General features: G+C 39.7%; 1 protein-coding gene and 1 non-coding gene across 4 annotated transcripts in view; one reads left to right on the forward strand and one right to left on the reverse strand.

Moving 5' to 3' along the window:
* Window positions 1-19,197, reverse strand: part of ITGAM (integrin subunit alpha M) — a 58,948-nt gene that overhangs the window by 6,880 nt on the left and 32,871 nt on the right. For all 3 annotated transcript variants that reach the window (XM_017515569.2, XM_017515568.2, XM_017515572.2), the window contains 7 exons: window positions 5,525-5,655; window positions 5,269-5,432; window positions 2,243-2,397; window positions 2,014-2,145; window positions 1,764-1,837; window positions 1,399-1,537; window positions 1,179-1,304 (listed from right to left, as the gene is read on the reverse strand). In XM_017515569.2, the coding sequence (XP_017371058.1) occupies window positions 1,179-1,304; window positions 1,399-1,537; window positions 1,764-1,837; window positions 2,014-2,145; window positions 2,243-2,397; window positions 5,269-5,432; window positions 5,525-5,655 (921 nt within the window). The remainder of the gene's footprint in view (window positions 1-1,178; window positions 1,305-1,398; window positions 1,538-1,763; window positions 1,838-2,013; window positions 2,146-2,242; window positions 2,398-5,268; window positions 5,433-5,524; window positions 5,656-19,197) is intronic.
* On the forward strand, window positions 18,446-18,586 carry LOC119469040. The gene has a single exon (XR_005197861.1). It is a non-coding gene; the product is annotated as a U4 spliceosomal RNA (small nuclear RNA).

The raw sequence follows: 19,197 nt of genomic DNA on the forward strand, positions 1-19,197 counted from the left end.
CAGCTACACAGGAGGGTGAGGCATGAGAATACTTAAATGTGGGAGGCAGAGGTTGCAGTGAGCTGAGATTGTACCACTGCACTCCAGCCCGGGCGACAGAGTGAGACTCTATCTCAAAAAATAATAAAATTTTTTTTTAATTTAAGGAAAAAAAAATCAATGAGGTACTGACATGTGCTACGACATGAATGATCCTTGCGAAGTCCTTACTTAATATGCTAAGCGAAAGGATCACATACGGAAGGATTTCATTTATATGAAATGTCCAGAATAGGCCAATTTATAGGTTGCCTAGGGCTGGGGAAGATGGGAGGATTGGGGCTGAGGGCCAACAGGACAGAGGATCTTTGTGTGGTAATGAAGATGTTCTAATATTGATCATGATAATGGATGCAAGACCATGTGAATTCACTCAAAGCCACTGAACTGTACACTTTTTTTTTTTGAGACAGAGTCTCGCTCTGTCTCCCAGGCTGGAGTGCACTGGCGCGATCTCAGCTCACTGCAACCTCTGTCTCCCAGGTTCGAGCAATTCTCCTGCCTCAGCCTCCTGAGTAGCTGAGACCACAGGTGCACACCACAATGCCCAGCTAATTTTTTATTTTTATTAGTGGCAGGGTTTCACCATGTTGGCCAGGCTGGTCTTGAACTCCTGACTTCAGGTGATCCACCTGCCTCAGCCTCCCAAAGTGCTGGGATTACAGACACAAGCCGCTGCCCCCGCCCTGTTTTTACTTTTTGAGACAAGGTCTCACTCTGTCACCCAGGCTAGAGTTCAGTGGTGTGATCATAGCTCACTGCAGCCTCAACCTCCCAGGCTCAGACAATCTTCCCACCCCAGCCTCCCAAGTAGCTGGGACTACAGGTGCACACCACCATGCCCAGCTAATTTTCACATTTTTTGTAGAGACAGGGTTTCGCCATGTCACCCAGGCTGGTTTCAAACTCTTGGGCTCAAGCAATTCTCCTGCCTCAGCCTCCTAAAGTGCTAGGATTACAGGCGTGAGCCACTGTGTCTGGCCTGAAATGTACACTTTAAATAGGTGAATTGTATGGTATGTGAATTATATCTCAATAAAGCTGTTTTGTACAAAAAGGAAGCACTACTAAAGAAAAGAAGACAAGAATCCCCAAAGAAAGCCAAAGAGAAAAAGAGGGGAGGAGCCAGGAGTTCTGACCTCTGAGTTTTCCGGGAAGATGGGGTGGTTTATGCCGCAGCTGGTTCTCAGGGTCCAGGGTCCAGACACTTGGGTGGAGGAGGTGGACTCACAGCCCACGCGCCAGGGTCGCTGTGAGTGCTGGTTCTGGAAGGCGAGGGAGGCAAAGATGGTCATGTCCACCTCCAGCCACGAGACGGGGAAGCAAAGGTCAGATGGAGCCTAAGAAGGATATGGCTACCTGGGGTCTGGACACCCGGTAGGACAGGCCAGGGGGGGAGAAGAAGGTGGCCTCTGTCCTGTAGGAGTCTTCACCGTCGTTTCTCACAGTCACTGTCACGTTGAACTCCCGGGGGCCACCCACCACGAGGTAGTCCAGGCTGTAGGAGGAAGAAGACAGGATGGGGGGAGCTGGGGGCTTCCCTGTGGCAAGCCTGCTCCGGCAAAACAGAGACTCAGGCACTTGACAAGAGATGACAGTAAGGAACAGCCACACAAGGCCTCATGGCCCAGGAACACCCAGCTCCCTTGGGGGCCAGGAAGAGAACAGAGCACGTTGTGGTACGGGTCCTCCTCTGGAGGCGGCGAGGAGGAATGGAAACTCACCCCATGAAACTGAAGGTGATGCTGAGGTCGTCCTGGCAGATGTTGTCATTGCCACAATTCTTCTCAAAGGGAAACTTAAAAATAATAGAATATGATCAGATGAAAGGAAAGGAAACAACCAAATATGGTGAAATTAAACAGTAAAATCAAACGTTGAAGTAAAATTTGGTGCGATCAGATAAAATGAGCTTCAACCACCTTGGCCTCTGGTCTCTTCCACACCCCTGCAGGACCCCCACTCCGTACTCACGAAAACTGTGAAGACTCTCTGAGCCTCCGCAGCCAGCACCGGCCGAAGGTTCCCAAAGGCAGACAAGGGCGTCCCCAACAGAGAGAAGTTCAGGCGCAGCATGACGGGGCTCACTGTGTCCTCAATGCAATTCTAAGAGATAGCCGGGATTTGCGGATCTGCCCTCCTTAGCTCCTCAAGTCCACCCCATCCTTGGAGGACCCAGGGGTCTGGCCACTCGCCTGCTCACCAGCAACTGTAGCTTCAGAGTCTCACAAGTCTGGGTCAGCCCCAAGGTCTGTGTCTGTCTGCGTGTGCTGTTCTTTGTCTCATCGAAGATGGCCCGGGAACTTTTGCGGCCAGAGTCCAGAGCCAGATCATAAGTCACAACGCTCTGGATCTGCCCTGAAGAGGCAGGGTGGCACGGCAGTGAGGGGCCTGCGCTCCGGAGCCTGGCAGATGGGAGCTCGAGGCCCAGCTCCTCTGTTCCTTAGCTGTGCGACTTGGGGTGTATTATGTGACCTCTCTAAGTCTCTTCTTCCTTCCTTCCTTCTTTCCTTCCTTCCTTCTTTCTTTCTTTTTCTTTCTTGCATCTTTCTTCCTTTCCTTCCTCCCTTTCTTTCCTTCCTTTCCTTTCTTTTCTTCCTACCTTTGTTCCTTCCTTACTTTTTATTTTTTATTTTCTTTTCTGAGACACAGTCTCACTCTGTCACCCAGGCTGGAGTGCAGTGGTGCAATCTTGGCTTGCTGCAACCTCTGCCTCCCAGGTTCAAGAGATTCTCCTGTCTCAGCCTCACAAGTAGCTGAGATTACAGATGCACACCACCACAGTCCACTAATTTTTATATTTTTTGTAGAGATGGGGTTTCATCATGTTAACCAGGCTGGTTTCGAACTCCTGACCTCAGGTAATACACCTGCCTCAGCCTCCCGAAGTGCTGAGATAACAGGTGGAGCCACCACACCTGGCCTCTATTCTTTATTTTTAAAGAGAGGACAATAAAGATAATAATTCCCTCCCAATGTAAAAAGGAAATGAAATAGTGCTTACCAAGTATTTAGCACAGTATCTTTCACACAATAAGTGCTCGATAAATGGCAGCTATTCTGTTATTCACTAAAAAATTGATCATATTTTTCTGGCTACTTTAAATTTTTTTTCTCTTTGTCTTTGGTCTTCAGCAGTTTGATTATCATGTACATTGATATGATGTCCTTTATATTTATCCTGCTTTGATTTTGTAAAGAATCTTGATGTCTTTCATCAGTTTAGGGATTTTTTTTTTTAATGGAGTTTAGCTCTTGTCACCCAGGCTGGAGTGCAAGGGCACAATCTTGGCTCACTGAAACCTCCACCTCCTGGGTTCAAGCGATTCTCCTGCCTCAGCCTCCCAAGTAGCTGGGATTACAGACGCTCGCCACCAAATCCACTAACTTTGTACTTTTAGTAAATATAGGGTTTCACTATGTTGGTCAGGCTGGTCTCGAACTCCTGACCTTAAGTGATCCACCCAACTCAGCCTCCCCAAATGCTGGGATTACAGGCATGAGCCACCATGCCTAGTCAGTTTGGGGAAATTCTTTAACTAATGCATCCATCCTATCTGTCTTTCCTATTTCATCTTTCCTAGTCTCTCTCTCTGTATTTCTCTCTCTCTCCTCCCCCCCCCACTTTCTGTAATTCCAATTACATATTTATTAGACCTTTCACCACATCCCACACATCTCTTATAATGCTTTCCTGTATTTTTCATTCTTTTTTTGTCTGCATTTTAATCCAGATGCTTTCAAATGACTTGTCTTCTTGTTCACCATTTCTCTGTTCTGCTTCTAATCAGCTATAAATCTATTTACTGAATTCTTCATTTCAGTCACTGTGTTTTTTGGTGCTAGAGTTTCCATGTTTTTGCTGAAGTTCTCATCCTTTCCCTTTTTTCTTGAAGATATTAATTATAGTTACCTTTTTAAAATTCCTATCCAAGCACTCTAACTTCTGAATCACATATGGGTCTATGTCTATTGTCTGTTGTTTCTCTTGGTTGCTAGTCAGTTGTCTCAATGGAAAAAGGTGTTTACCAAGGCCTCTCAAATCTCTGCCTTCCCAGCACTGGGGAGCTGCTGAATTCTCTGACCAGCTCTTTAGCTTTTCAGTTGCTGTTTTCTACTGGGTTTCTTGGAGTACTGACCTGGGCATTCATGGCTTAGAAGTCAGCCAAAGAGTTGAGGGGGATTTCTATGTAGGTTTAGGGGTACCTCCTCTTAATTCCCTACTCTCTAACATTTTGCTCTTAATATCTAGCCATGCTGGTTACCCTTATATCTGGAATGCTATTTCCTCAGCCCAGGAAAACTGCTCCTAGAAAGGTAAATGCTTTTAGTGGTAGGTCTTGCTATGTTGCCCAGTCTGCTCTCGACCTCCTGGGCTCAAGTGATCCTCCCACCTCAGCCTCTCAAGTAGCTTGGATTACAAGAATGTGCCATCATGCCCGGTTAACAATTTTACCTGTAAAAAGGATACAAATCCCAGCATTTTGAGAGGCCAAGGTGGGCAGATCATGAGGTCAGGAGATCAAGACCATCTTGGCTAACATGGTGAAATCTCATCTCTACTAAAAATACAAAAAATTAGCCAGCCATGGTAGCGGGCACCTGTAGTCTCAGTTACTTGGGAGGCTGAGGCAGGAGAATTGCTTGAACCCAGGAAGTGGAGATTGCAGTAAGCTAAGATCACGCCACTGCACTCCAGCCTGGGTAACAGAGCGAGACTCCATCTCAAAAAAAAAAGAGAATGCAATTCTTCCTAGTACTGTCATTACTAGAGACAGTTTTTCCTAGTACTGTCATTACTATTCTCCCACTCCAAGCACAATTCTACCGTTTGAGTATAGGAACAAGGAAGGAAGTCACTGGTGATAAAATGTGTATGTCAGTGCTTCGTAAATCTGTGTTTAACTTCATCAACTCAATCTCGCCAAATACATTTTCTCTTCATTTACTAAAAAACAAAAACCTGGTTTGTTCACAGGCATGGACCCTTAGTTCTCTGGAGAACTGAGGGAGTAAGGAAGTGTCACATGCTCACCTCTTTAGGGAGGTCTGCTGGACTCCCCCACCCAGCAGGGCAATAGCCTGCTCACTCTGGTAAGTCTTGGAGAAGGTCATCAGAGCCTGTGAGAACTTGGTTCAGGACAGCCAGAAGGCTGGGCAGAGTGGGTCGTACCACCCATCCATATCCTCGATCATTTAACCTCTGGAGACTCACCCACCAAGCCTCACCTTCTCTTAGCCGATCCCGTGTGCTCTTGTGGACACGGAGGCAGACTCTGACCTCCCCAGCTTCCTTGCCTTTTGCCACAGGATCATTACACTCAAATGCATTCCTTGGAACTTCCCTGGGATTGAACTCCATGGTCGCTTCAACTCTCAGTACTGGCTGGGACCTGCAGGGACACCAGAAAACCATCAGGGACCTTCAAACAACAAACGTTCCTTCAAGGGAGAATGCCTGGTCAGCTCCAAAAGGCATTCTCACCTGAGTAGCAGCACATGCCCCTGGGCTCCCACAGTCAGGTCCACGAGTCCATCCATCGTGAGGTCCTGGCCCCCACTCAGTGACTGACCAAAATACTGGAGCCTGGGAGAGAGCTTGGAGCCTGCAATCCGCTGAGGGTACAAAAGAGGTGGAGAGAGAGAGAGGGTAAGAAAGGATAGGGAGAGGTATAACTCAGTCACCCAGCGTGACCCAGACAGAGGTTCTCTAAGCTCTACTCAAGTATCACTTCCTGCAACTAACCAAGGAACTAGGGCAGCTTAGAACTTATGAAGGAATTATTCACCTTTAAACAACAGCCTCAAAAGGATACCCACAAATTTCTCTTTAAAAAAACTTTTTAAATAGAAATGGGGTCTCACTTTGTGGCTCAGGCTGGTCTTGAACTCCTGGACTCAAGTGATTCTCCCCTCTCAGCCTCCCAAGTGCTGGGACTATAGGAGTGAGCCACCACACCCAACCCCAAGTTTCTATTAATTACCTGCATTTCCCTGAGTACAGGGAAAAGTGAAAGTATATTATTCGGCTCTGCTGAATTTCATTTACGTAGTCAGAATAATGCAAACACTGAATGTTGATCTAACTAAAATGATCACATAAACATGAGGAGTGAAATGAGGGGTAAAAGAGTGCTGGTGTGTGGCAAAAGGAAAATTGAAAATATCAATCTCCACCTTCCACCGTGGGAAGTCAGTGCTAAAACAAAAATCAAAAAGTAGCAAAATTATTATTATGTAAATTGAACAGATGGAGAATTGAAAGAGCTGAAAGTGGTTCCCTCAAGAGCAAGGGAAATGAAGCCAAAACCATAGTGTACGTGGAAATTGTTGTTTTTTATAGTGAGCTTTTTTAGAACTATTTTGGCTCTTTAAAGTATGTGCAAAAGTAATACTGAAAATATGGCAGGAAATAATAAATTTAAAAGAAATTTTAAAAGTGATTTTGTCACATACTTAATGCCAGTGAATTCAACACTTTTAATTCTGGTATAAAAGTTGTAAGACAAAGATATTAAAAATAACTATGGCTAAAAATATGTTAATGACTCCACAATATAAATAAATGTAAACTGTAAATCAGTAACATAAAACGTGTAGTGGGGAATAAAAGTATAGAGTGCATGTGATTTAAGTGGTTATCAGCTTAAAACAGACCATGATAATTATAAGACATTTTGTGGAAACCACAAAGAAAATACCTGTAGAAGTTAAAAAGAGAGGGCTGGGCACTGTGGCTCACGCCTGTAATCCCAGCACTTTAGGAGGTTGTGGTAGGTGGATCACAAGGTCAGGAGTTTGAGACCAGCCTGGCCAACATAGTGAATCTCCATCTCTACTAAAAATACAAAAATTAGCCAGGCGTGGTGGCGCATGCCTGTAGTCCCAGCTTCTTGGGAGGCTGAGGCAGGCAAATCCCTTGAATCCGGGAGTCAGAGGTTGCAGTGAACTGAGACTACACCATTATACTCCAGCCTGGGTGATAGAATGGGACTCCATCTCAAAAANAAAAAAAAAAAAAAAAGAACAGAATGAAAGCATATTAATACAAGAATTAACAACAATAAAACACAAAGGAAGACAGCAAGGAAAGAAAAGAGGGACAAAAAACCTACATGACAAACAGAAAACAATAAAATGGCAATAATAAATCCTTCTCTATCAATAATCACTTTAAATGTAAACAAAAACTCTCAAAACAGAGTGGCAGAATAAAAATACGAAATCCAATTATATGTTGTCTACAAGATACTCACTTTGTATTTACTGACACATAGGCTGAAAGTAAAAGAGTAGAAAATGCTATTCCATGTAAATGGTAGCCAAAAGAGAGCGGGATGACATGCTAATATTAGACAAAATAGACTTTAAGTCAAGAAACAAATGATATTATATAATGCTGAAATGGCCAATTCACCAGGAGTTATAACAATTAATTATATACACACCCATCAGACATTTAAATAGATAAAGCAAACAATAACAGAACTGAAGGGAGAGATAGCAATTCAACAGTAAGAAACTTCAAAATCCTACTTTTAATAGCAAGTAGAACAACTAGACCAAAAAACAAGAGAGAAATAGCACACTTGAACAACACCATGGATCAAATGGACTTAAGAGACACATACAAAATACGTAAGCCAACTACTGCAGATTATACATTCTTCTTAAGTGCAGTCCCCAGGACGGACCATATGTCAGGTCATAAAATGAGTCCTAACAAATTTAAAATGATTAAAGTGACATCAAGAATCTTTTCCAACCACAATGGAATGAAACTAAAAATTAATAGCAGAAGGAAAACTAGAAAATACACACATATGTAAAAATTAAACAATACACTCTTGAACAACTAATGGATAAAAAAAGAAATCTAAAAGGAAATTGGAAAAATAACATGAGATAAGTGAAAACTCAAATGCAATATACCAAACTTATGAGAGGCAACAAAAGCAGTACTAAAGGGAAGTTCAGAGTGTTAAACACCTACCTTTAAAACGAAAAGAAAGGTTTCAGTTACAAAACCTAACCTTACACCTCAAGGAATGAGAAATAAAAGAACAAACTAAACCTAATGTTAGTAGAAGGAAGGAAATAATAAAGATTAGGGGAAAATTAATCAAATAGAGAAAAGAAAAAAAAATCAATGAAATTACATGGATTTTTCAAAAGGATAGAATTGATAAGCTTTGGCCAGGCATGGTAGCTCATGCCTGTAATCCCAGCACTTAGGGAGGCCGAGGCAGGTGGATCCCCTGAGATCAGGAGTTCAAGACCAGCCTGGACAACATGGTGAAACCCTGTCTCTACTAAAAATACAAAAATCACCCAGGTGTGGTGGCATGTGTCTGTAATCCCAGCTACTCGGGAGGCTGAGGCAGGAGAATCACTTGAACCCAAGAGGCAAAGGTGATCACGTGACCATGGCACTGTACTCCAGCAGGCAACAGAGTGAGACTCTATCTCAAAAAAAAAAAAAAAAAAGAATTGACAAGCAACAGATAGGTAAAATTATAAATGAAAGAACATACATTACAGCTGATGCCATAGAAATAAAAAGAACCATAAGAGACCACTATGAACAATTACATGTTAACAAACTAGATAACCTTGAAGGAACGGATAATTTTCTAGAAACATATAACCTATCATGCCTGAATTATAAGGAAATATAAAGTTTAAACAGATCTATAACAAGTAAGGAGATTGAATCAGTAATCAAAGCACTTCTAACAAAGAAAAGCCCAGAACCTGATGGCTTCTCAGGCAAATTCTACCAAACATTTAAAGAAGAATTAATACCAATTATTCTCACACTCATCCAAAAAATTGAAGAGGAGGGAATACTTCCAAATTTACTGTATGAGGCAATCACTATCCTGACACTAAATTCCAACAAACACACCAGGAGAAAAGATCACTATATGCCAATTTCCCTGTTGAATAGAGATCCAAAATCCTAAATAAAATACTAGCATTCAACAGCACAAAAGGATCATACACCATGACCATGTAGGCTTTATTCCTGGGATGCGAGGGTGGCTCAACATATGCAAATCATAAATGTGATGTATCACATTAACAAAATAAGGAATAAAAATAACATGATCATATCAATAAGAAAAGAAAGCATTTAATAAAATTCAACATCTGTCTTAGTTTATTTGGTATAACAAATAACATAGATTGGATGGGTTATAAGCAATAGAAATTTATTTCTCATGGTTTTGGAGACTTGTGACATCCAAGATCAAGGGGCAAGCAGATTCAATATCTAGTGAGAGCCTACTTTCTGGTTCATAGGCAACCATCATTTTGCTTTGTCTAAGGGCACTAATCCTATTCATGAGGGCCACACCCTCATGACCTAAACACCTTCCAAAGGTCCCATCTACAAATACCATCACACAGGGAATTAGGCTTCAACATATGAATCTGGGGAGGACACAAACATTCAGACCACAGGAATAGCCACTCATGATTAAAAACCCTCAACAAACTAGAAATACAGGAAAATCACATCAACATGATAAAGGTCATAAATAAAAAGCCTCTAGTTAACATCACATTCAGTGGTGAAAAATTGATTTTACCACTAAAATTAAGAACAAGGCAAGGATGCCCACACTCGCCACTTCTATACAACACAGTATTGAAAGTCCTAGCCAGAATAATTGGGCAAGAAAAAGATATGAAATCCATATGAGTCAGAAATAAAGAAAAAAATTGTCCCTGTTTGCAATTGATATGATCTTATAAATAAGAAACATTATAAAGACTCTACAAAAAAGTTACAAAATTTAATAAACAAATTTAGTAAAGTTGCAGAATACAAAATCAACATACAAAAATTAGTAGTGTTTCTATACACTAACAACAAACTATCTGAAAAAAAATTAAACAATCCCATTTACAGTGGCATCAAAAAATAAAATGAGTTAATTTAACTAAGGTGAAAAACATGCACACTAAAACTATAAAACATTAATGAAAGAAAGTTAAACAAGACAAAAATCAATGGAAAGATATGCCATGTTATGGATTGAAAGAATATTTTTTAAGGTCCATACTACTCAAAGTGATCTATAGAGTCAAATAGACCTCAAATAGCCAAGACAAGCTTAAGAATAAACAAACAAAGGTAGAGGTATCACATTACCTGACATCAAAATACACCACAAAGTTATGGTCAGCAAAACAGCATGACACTGGCATAAAAACAGAGATATCAACCAATGGAACAGAAGAGAGAGCTCAGAAATAAACCCATGTATTTACAATCAACTAATTTTCAGCAAAGGTGCAAAGAGCATATAATGGGGAAAGAACAGTCTTTTTAAAAAATGGTGTTAAGAACACTGGATATTCACAGGCAGAAGAATAAAACTGAGCCTTTATCTCAAACCAAATACAAAAATCAAAAGTGTATTAAAGGCTTAAATGTAAGGTAATGTAAGATCTAACACCATAAACTATTAGAAGAAAACTTAGAGGGAAAGCTTCATGACATTGGTCTAGGCAATGATTTTTTTCCTATGATCCTAAAAGCACAAGCAATAAAAGCAAAAATAGGCAAGTGGAATTGCATCAAACTAAAAAGTTCTGCACAAGAAGGGAAGAATTAACAGAGTGAAGAGACAACCTATAGACTGGGAGAAAATATTTGCAAACCATATAACTGATAAATGGTTAATATCTATAACATATAAAGAGCTCAATAGCAAAAAAACAAATAACCCAATTTAAAAATGGGAGAAGAGGGCCAGGCACGGTGGCTCATGCCTGTAATCCCAGCACTTTGGAAGGCTGAGGCAGGCAGATTACTTGAGGTCAACAGTTTGAGACCAGCCTGGCCAACATGGTGAAACCCCATCTCTACTAAAAAAATTTTTTTAAATTAGCTGGGCATGGTGGTGGGCACCTGTAATCCCAGCTACTCAGGAGGCTGAGGCAGGAGAATCACTTGAACCTGGGAGTCAGAGGTTACAATGAGCCAAGATCATGCTGCACTCCAGCCTGGGTGACAGAGTGAGACTCTGTCTCAAAAAAGAAAAAAAAAAAATTGCCCCCTACTACCATAGGAGGACCAGCCTAACCATTCACTGCAAAAGATGGCTATAATTGATCTTGTAAAAACTACTTCAAATTTCACATGGAACCAAAAATGAGTCTATATAGCCAAGACAATCCTAAGCAAAAAGAACAAAGCTAGAGGCATCACACTACCTGACTTCAAATTATACTACAAGGCTACAGTAACCAAAACAGCACAGTACTGGCACCAAAGTACAGATATATAGACCAATGGAACAGAACAGAGGCCTCAGAAATGACACCACACATCTACAATCATCTGATCTTCGACAAACCTGACAAAAGCAATGGGGAAAGGATTCCCTATTTAATAATTGGTGCTGGGAAAATTGGCTAGCCATATGCAGAAAACTGAAACTGGACCACTTCCTTACACCTTATACAAAAAATTATCTCAAGATGGATTAAAGACTTAAACATAAAACCAGAAACCACAAAAACCTTAGAAGAAAACCTAGGCAAGACCATTCAGGACATAGGCATGGGCAGACTTCCTGACTAAAACACCAAAAGCAATTGCAACAAAAGCCAAAATTGACAAATGGGATTTAATTAAACTAAAGAGCTCTGCACAGCAAAAGAAACTATCATCAGAGTGAACAGACAACCTACAGAATGGGAGAAAATTTTTGCAATCTATCCAGCTAACAAAGGTCTAATACCCAGAATCTATAAGGAACATAAATTTACAAGAAAAAAACAAAACCCCATCAAAAAGTGGGCAGAGGATATGAACAGACACTTCTCAAAAGAAGACATTTGTGCAGCCAACAAACATATGAAAAAAAACTCATCACTAGTCATTAGCGAAATACAATTCAAAACCACAGTGAGATGCCATCTCACGGCAGTTAGAATGGTGATCATTAAAAAGTCAGGAAATAACAGATGCTGGAGAGGATGTGGGGAAGGAGGAATGCTTTTACACTGTTGGTGGGAGTGTAAATTAGTAAATTGTGGAAGACACTGTGGTGATTCCTCAAGCATATAGAACCAGAAATATCATTTGACCCAGCAATCCCATTACTGGGTTTATACCCAAAGGATTATAAATCATTTTGCTATAAAGATTCATGCACACGTGTTTACTGCAGTACTATTTACAATAGCAAAGACTTGGAACCAACCCAAACATCCATCAATGCCATCAATGATAAACTGGATAAAGAAAATGTGGCACATATACATCATGGAATACTATGGAACCATAAAAACAAATGAGTTTATGTCCTTTGCAAGGACATGGATGAGGCTGGAAGCCATCATTCTCAGCAAACTAAAACAGAAACAGAAAACCAAACACTGCATGTTCTCACTCACAAGTGAGAGTCGAACAATGAAAACACATGGACACAGGGAGGGGAACATTACCAGGGCCTATTGGGGGATGGGGGGTCAAAAGGAAGGGAGAACATTAGGACAAATACCTAACGCATGTGGGGTTTAAAACCTAGATGATGGGTTGATGGGTGCAGCAAACCACCATGGCACATGTATACCTATGTAGCAAACTTGCATGTACGTTCTGCACATGTATCCCAGAACTTAATGTATAATTAAAAAAAGAAAAAATAAATAAATAAAACATGAAGATTTAATTAAAAAAAAAAAAAGACTGCCCTATTCTACCACAGGAGGACCAGCCTAACCATTTGCTGCAAAAGATGGCTGTAATCTATCTTGTGAAGGCATTACTGAGCAGATCAAGATATCTGGGAATGAACACTAAAGACGTTCTGAATAAATTATAATCCAGCCAGGTGCAGTGGCTCACACCTACAATCCCAGCACTTTGGGAGGTCAAGGTGGGAAGATCACTTGAGCCCAGGAGTTGGAGACCAGCCTGAGAAACATAGAGAGACTCTGTCACTACAAAAAAAATTTTTTTTAATTAGACAGGCATGGTGGCATACACCTGTAGTCACAGCCACTCAAAAGGCTGAGGCAGGAGGATCACATGAGCCTGGGAGGTCAAGGCTGCAGTGGGCTATGATCGCACCACTTCACTCCAGCCTTCATGACAGACAAGACCCTGTCTGAAAAATAATAATTACAAATAATAAATAAATTTTAATCCAGTGGCATTTTAGTGTCTTTTTTAGAAAAACAAAAATTACATGTAATGTTACATTCCTGCCTGTTCTTTGTTGATAGTATTAATTGATCCACTGGATTTCTTTTATTTTCTTTTTGTGACACAGCTTTTAGTCTTACTTATGTGTGTTTTTCAGACAACAGTTAATAATTATATTGAAAAAGTAGCAGCAGCTGTCTTGAAGGGTCTTCATATATTATTGGACACTAACACTAACTACATTGGACTGACTTGTATAAAATCTCTGTTAAACATGATTTAAAAGCCATTAAGAGTACCTTGCTGCTGGGTGCAGTGGCTCACACCTGTAATCCCAGTACTTAGGGATGCTGAAGTGGGCAGATCACAAGGTCAGGAGTTCGAGACCAGCCTGGCCAACATGGTGAAATCCCATTCTCTGCTAAAACTACAAAAATTATCCAGGCATGGTGGTGCACACCTATTATCCCAGGAGGCCAAGGCAGAAGAATCATGTGCCCAGGAGGCAGAGGTTGCAGTGAGCCAAGATTGTGCCACTGCACTCCAGCCTGGGCAACACGGCAAAATTCTCCATCTCAAAAAAAAGGAAAGAGTACCTTGCATTAGCACTCTTAAAAGTGTTAACAGACATTGCCATTAGCTGTGAGAGTTTGAGTTTTATATGTCTGCATTGATATTCTTATCCAAAATTTCTACATTACCTTCAAATATTCAGTTTAAAATTCAAACTTTGAGATTTTTGCAGCTTTTCGTTGGTTAAATTTTGAAAATTTAATGTTTTGATGGAAGTTTTAAGTTATCATCATTATTTTACAAAATGATAGGGGAGGAGCTAAAATTCCTTGTTAGTTAAGAGAATGACGAAGGGTCAAAAAAAGTCCTCATTAGGATACAAAGAAAAAGGATGGTCCGCTAAATCATGCAAAAATGCTTTTTGGTGCCTTGGATTAATCATATAATAGCTGTAGCAAGAAGTAGATACCGTGAACAGACCAATAACAAGCAGTGAGATTGAGTCAGAAAAAGCCCAGGACTTAACTGGGCTCACAGCTGAATTTAAACAGACATTCAAAGAATTGGTACCAATGCTAATGATGCTATTTCAAAAGATGGAGAAGGAGGGAATCCTCCCTAAATCATTCTATAAAGCCAGTATCACACTAATACCAAAACCATAAAAGTACATAACAAAAAAAGGAAGCTATAGACCAATATCCCTGATGAACATAGAAGCAAAAGTCCTCAACAAAATACTAGCTAACCAAATCCAACAGCACATCAAAAAGATAATACATCATGATCGAGTGGGTTTCATCCCAAGGATGTGGGAATGGTTTAACATATTCAAGTCAATAAATGTGATACATCACATAAACAGAATTAAAGACAAATATCATGTAATCATCTCCATAGATGCAGAAAAAGCATTTCATAAAATTCAGCATCCCTTTATGATAAACAAAGCTTTCAGTAAATTAGACAGAGAAGGGACTTCTCTCAAAGTAATAAAAGTCATATCTGACAAACCCACAGCCAACCTCATATTGAAAGGGAAAAAGTTGAAAGCATTCCCCCTAAGAACTGGAATGAGACAAGGATGCCCACTTTCAGCACTTCTTTTCGACACAGTACTGGAATTCTTAGCCAGACCAATCAGACTAGAGAAAAATAAAGGGTGTCCAAATTGGAAAAAAGGAAGTCAGACTAGAGCTGTTTGCCAATGACATGATCGTTTACCTAGAAAATCCTAAAGACTCATCAAAAAGACTCTTAGATCTGATAATTTCAGTAGTCTCAGGTTAGAAAAATCAATGTATGCAAATCAATATCGCTGCTATCCACCAACAATGACAAAGCTGAGAATCAAATCAAGAACTCAATCCCTTTTACAACAGCTACAAAAATAAAATAAAATAAAATACCTAGGAATATAATTTAACCAAGGTGAAGCTCCCTACAAGGAAAACTACAAAACACTGCTGAAATAAATTAGAGATGACACAAATAAATGGAAATATATCCCATGCTCATGGATAGGAAAAATGAATATTGTGAAAATGACCATACTGCTCAAAGAATCTACAGATTCAATGAAATTCCCATCAAAATACCAACATTATTTTTCACATAACTAGAAAAAAAAATTCTAAAACTCATATGGAACCAAAAAAAGAGAGCAATACTAAGCAAAAAGACTAAATCTGGAGCCATCACAGTACCAGACTTCAAATTATACTACAAGGCTATAGTTACCAAAACAGCATGATACTAGTATACAAATAGGCACTAAGATCAATAGAACAAAATAAAGAACCCAGAAATAAAATAAAATACTTATAGCCAACTGATCTTTTACAAAGCATACAAAACCATAAATTGGGAAAAGGACACCCTATTTAATAAATGGTACTGGGGAAACTGGCAAATCACATCTAGAAAATAAAACTGGATCCCTTTCTCTCACCTTACACAAAAATCAACTCAAGATGGATCAAAGACTGAAATTTACTACCTGAAACCATAACAATACTAGAAAACTCTTCTGGACATTGGCCTAGGCAAAGAATTCATGACTAAGGTCCCAAAAGCAAAATGCAACAAAACCCGAAATAAATAAATGGGACTTAATTAAACTAAAAAGCTTCTGCACAGCAAAAGAGATAATCATCAGAGTAAACAGACAACACACAGAATATAACTTGTGTGTGTTGTCTGTTTACACAAGAAAATATTTGCCAACTATGCCTCTGACAAAGGACTACTAACCAGAATCTACAAGAAACTCAAACCAATCAGCAGGGAAAAAACAAATAATCCCATCAAAAAGTGGGCAAAGAATATAAATAGACAATTGTCAAAAGAAAATACACAAATGGCCAACACACGTATGAAAAAATGCTCAACATCACTAATCATTGGGGAAATGCACATTAAAACCACAGTGAAATACCACGTTACTTCTGCAAGAATGGCCATAACTAAAAAGTCAAAAAATGATAGATCTGGCATGGATGTGGTGAAAAGGGAACACTTTTACATTGCTGGTGGAAATGTAAATTAGTACATCTATGGAAAACAGTATGGAGATTCCTTAAAGAGCTAAAAGTAGATCTACCATTCAATTTAGTAATCCCATTCCTTCTTTTCCAAAGGAAAAGAAGTCATTATATAAAAAAGACACACATGAGCATGCATGTTTATAGCGGCACAACCCACAGCTGCAAAGATATGGAACCAACCTGTGGTACCCATCGACCAATGGGTGGATAAAGAAAATGTTATATATGTATATACACATATACATACATATATATATACTTATATACATACATGGAGTACTACTCAGCCATAAAAAGGAACAAAATAATGTCTCTTGAAGCAACTTGGATGGAACTGGAGGCCGTTATTGAAGTAACTCAGGAATGGAAAACTAAATATTATATGTTTTCATTTTATAAGCGGTAGCAAAGCTATGAGGATGCAGAGACAAGAGAGATATAAAGGACTTTGAGGACTTGGGAAAGGGGAGTCTGGGAGGAGGTAAGAAACAAAAGATTATATATTGGGTACAGTGTATACTGCTTTGATGACAGGTGCACTAAAATCTCAGAATTCACCACTATAGAATTCATCCTTGTAACCAAAAAACACTTGTACTCCAAAAGCTACTGAAATTTTTTTAATCATATAATAACTATAGTCCATTCAGTTCTTTCTTAAATTTTAGAAAAGCTATATAAACTACCGGTACATGACTTGAAGATTGCTCTGGCTGGGCAAGGTGGCTCACATCTATAATCCTAACACTTTGAGAGGCCGATAGCTTAAGGCCAGAAGACCAGCCTGAGCAATATAGTGAGACTCATCTCAACAAAAAAATTTAAAAATTAGCCAACCACAGGGGTGCACACCTATAGTCCCAGCTACTTGGGTGGCTGAGAAGCGAGAATTGCTTGAGCCTAGGTGTCAAGGCTGCAATGAACCATGATTGCATCACTGCACTCCACCCTGGGTGACAGAGGGAGATCCTGTCCAAAAAAAAAAAAAAAAAAAAAGAAAGAAGGAGAGAGAGAGAAACAAAGAGAGAGAGAGAGAGGAAAGAGAGAGAGAAAGAAAAGAAGGAAAGAAAGAAAGAAGAAAGGAAAGAAAAAGAAAGGAAGGAAGGAAGGGAGGGAGAGAGGGAGGGAGGGAAAGAAAGAAAGAGGAAAGACAGAAATTGTTCTTTCTTTGGCTGATTAAGTAATGCCCTCACAGCACTAGAGATTGCACAGTGAGTGACCTTTCTGGATAAACCCAACAGCGCCTCTAGATGGGCTGATTGAGCTTGTCTGAAAAGCGCTCGCAGAGCCCAGTGCCTGCCATTGCACAACAGATGAGCCTTTTCCTTTCCACACTAAGAATTTTCTTCTGTTTTTAGTGTGGCTTCTTTTTGGCGCAGAAATAGTTGCTGTGATGAAAATATTCCTTTGTTAGTAAAGATGGTAGCTACATCATTTTGAAAGAACCATGAGCATGAGCTATTTTTAAAAGCCTTAAGTAGTTTACTTATTTGTCAGGGTTGATGCTTGATTGCATTAACACTGTTTTATTATAAGGTGACTTTTTTAGATTAAAGTCAAAGAGGTTCTATATTTGTATTATTACAGATCATAGTTACAACAGAGTGAGTTCTGCATACTGACTTGTGTAGTGAAACCTTAAATAAGTTAGTAAGAAAAGCAGTAGTTTTCTAAAGCCATTATATGGGTGATACAGAGTTCATAATCATAATAAAGTTCCTTGTATTTGTGAATTATAGAACACTACTTTTTATGAATCTATATTTTTAGGGAAATTTAGGAATAACATAGAACTGATAAGTTAGTAAAATAAGTTTCACTGGATCTTTGTATATAATCATCTCTAGTACTGTGGAAATTGAGGATTCATTATGCTGTGATCAACTTCAAATACCTTTTAGTTCCAAATATATGCTTTAATAAGCCTTGTTTTTTCAAGTATGTGCAAAGTTGAGCAACATCACTGGATTTTCTAAAACTAATGTAAATGTCTTTCATTTAATGTCATTCGCCTCTAATAAAATGCAGGAATATTCCTGCATTTTATTAGAGGCGAATGACATTAAATGAAAGATGTCTATCTTTATGCTAGTATCATACTATTTTAAGTACAACTTTGTCATATAGATATATGACAAACCCCATCTCTACTAAAAAATACAAAAAATTAGCCTGCAGCTTGGCACAGTGTTAGTATTGTAGCCAATGAGGTTTATCCAAGGAGCGATTATTGCTAATTTAAAACTTTTCCTAATACCCTGCCATTACGACTTGAAATATAGTCAGCATTGGCACTTTTTGACAGTCTTTATGGAGACTGAATTTAAAAAAAAATTATCTGGGCATGAAGGCGCATGCCGTAATCCCAGCTACTCGGGAGGCTGAGGCAGGAGAATCGCTTGAGCCCAGGAGGCAGAGGTTGCAGTGAGCCAAGATCGTGCCATTGCACACTAGCCTGAGCAACAAGAGTGAAATTCCATCTCAAAAAAAAAAAAAAAATAGAACTACCATATGATTTATCCCACTTCTGGTTATTTATCCAAAGAAATTGGGAGTACGATCTCAAAGAGATACAAACATGCCCATGTTCGTATTCACAAATGCCCATATTCACAATAGCCAGGATGTGAAAACAGCCTAAATGCCTATCAAGAGATGATGGGTTGTTTTCCTTCCCTCTCTACCAGGAAATGACGGATTTTTTAAAATGTGGTATATACATACAGCAGGATATTATTCAGCCTTAAAAAGAAAGACATCAGCCTGGGCAACATAGGGATACTCCATCTCTACAAAAAATAAAAAGAAATTAGCCAGCCATGATGGCAGGGCCCGCAGTCCCAGCTACTCAGGAGACTGAGGTGGGAGGGTCGCTCGAGCCCAGTAAATTGAGGCTTCAGGGAGCCATGTTTGCGCCACTGCACTCCA

The sequence above is a fragment of the Cebus imitator genome, unplaced genomic scaffold, assembly GCF_001604975.1.
Source record: "Cebus imitator isolate Cc_AM_T3 unplaced genomic scaffold, Cebus_imitator-1.0 Scaffold552, whole genome shotgun sequence".
NCBI lineage: Eukaryota > Metazoa > Chordata > Mammalia > Primates > Cebidae > Cebus > Cebus imitator.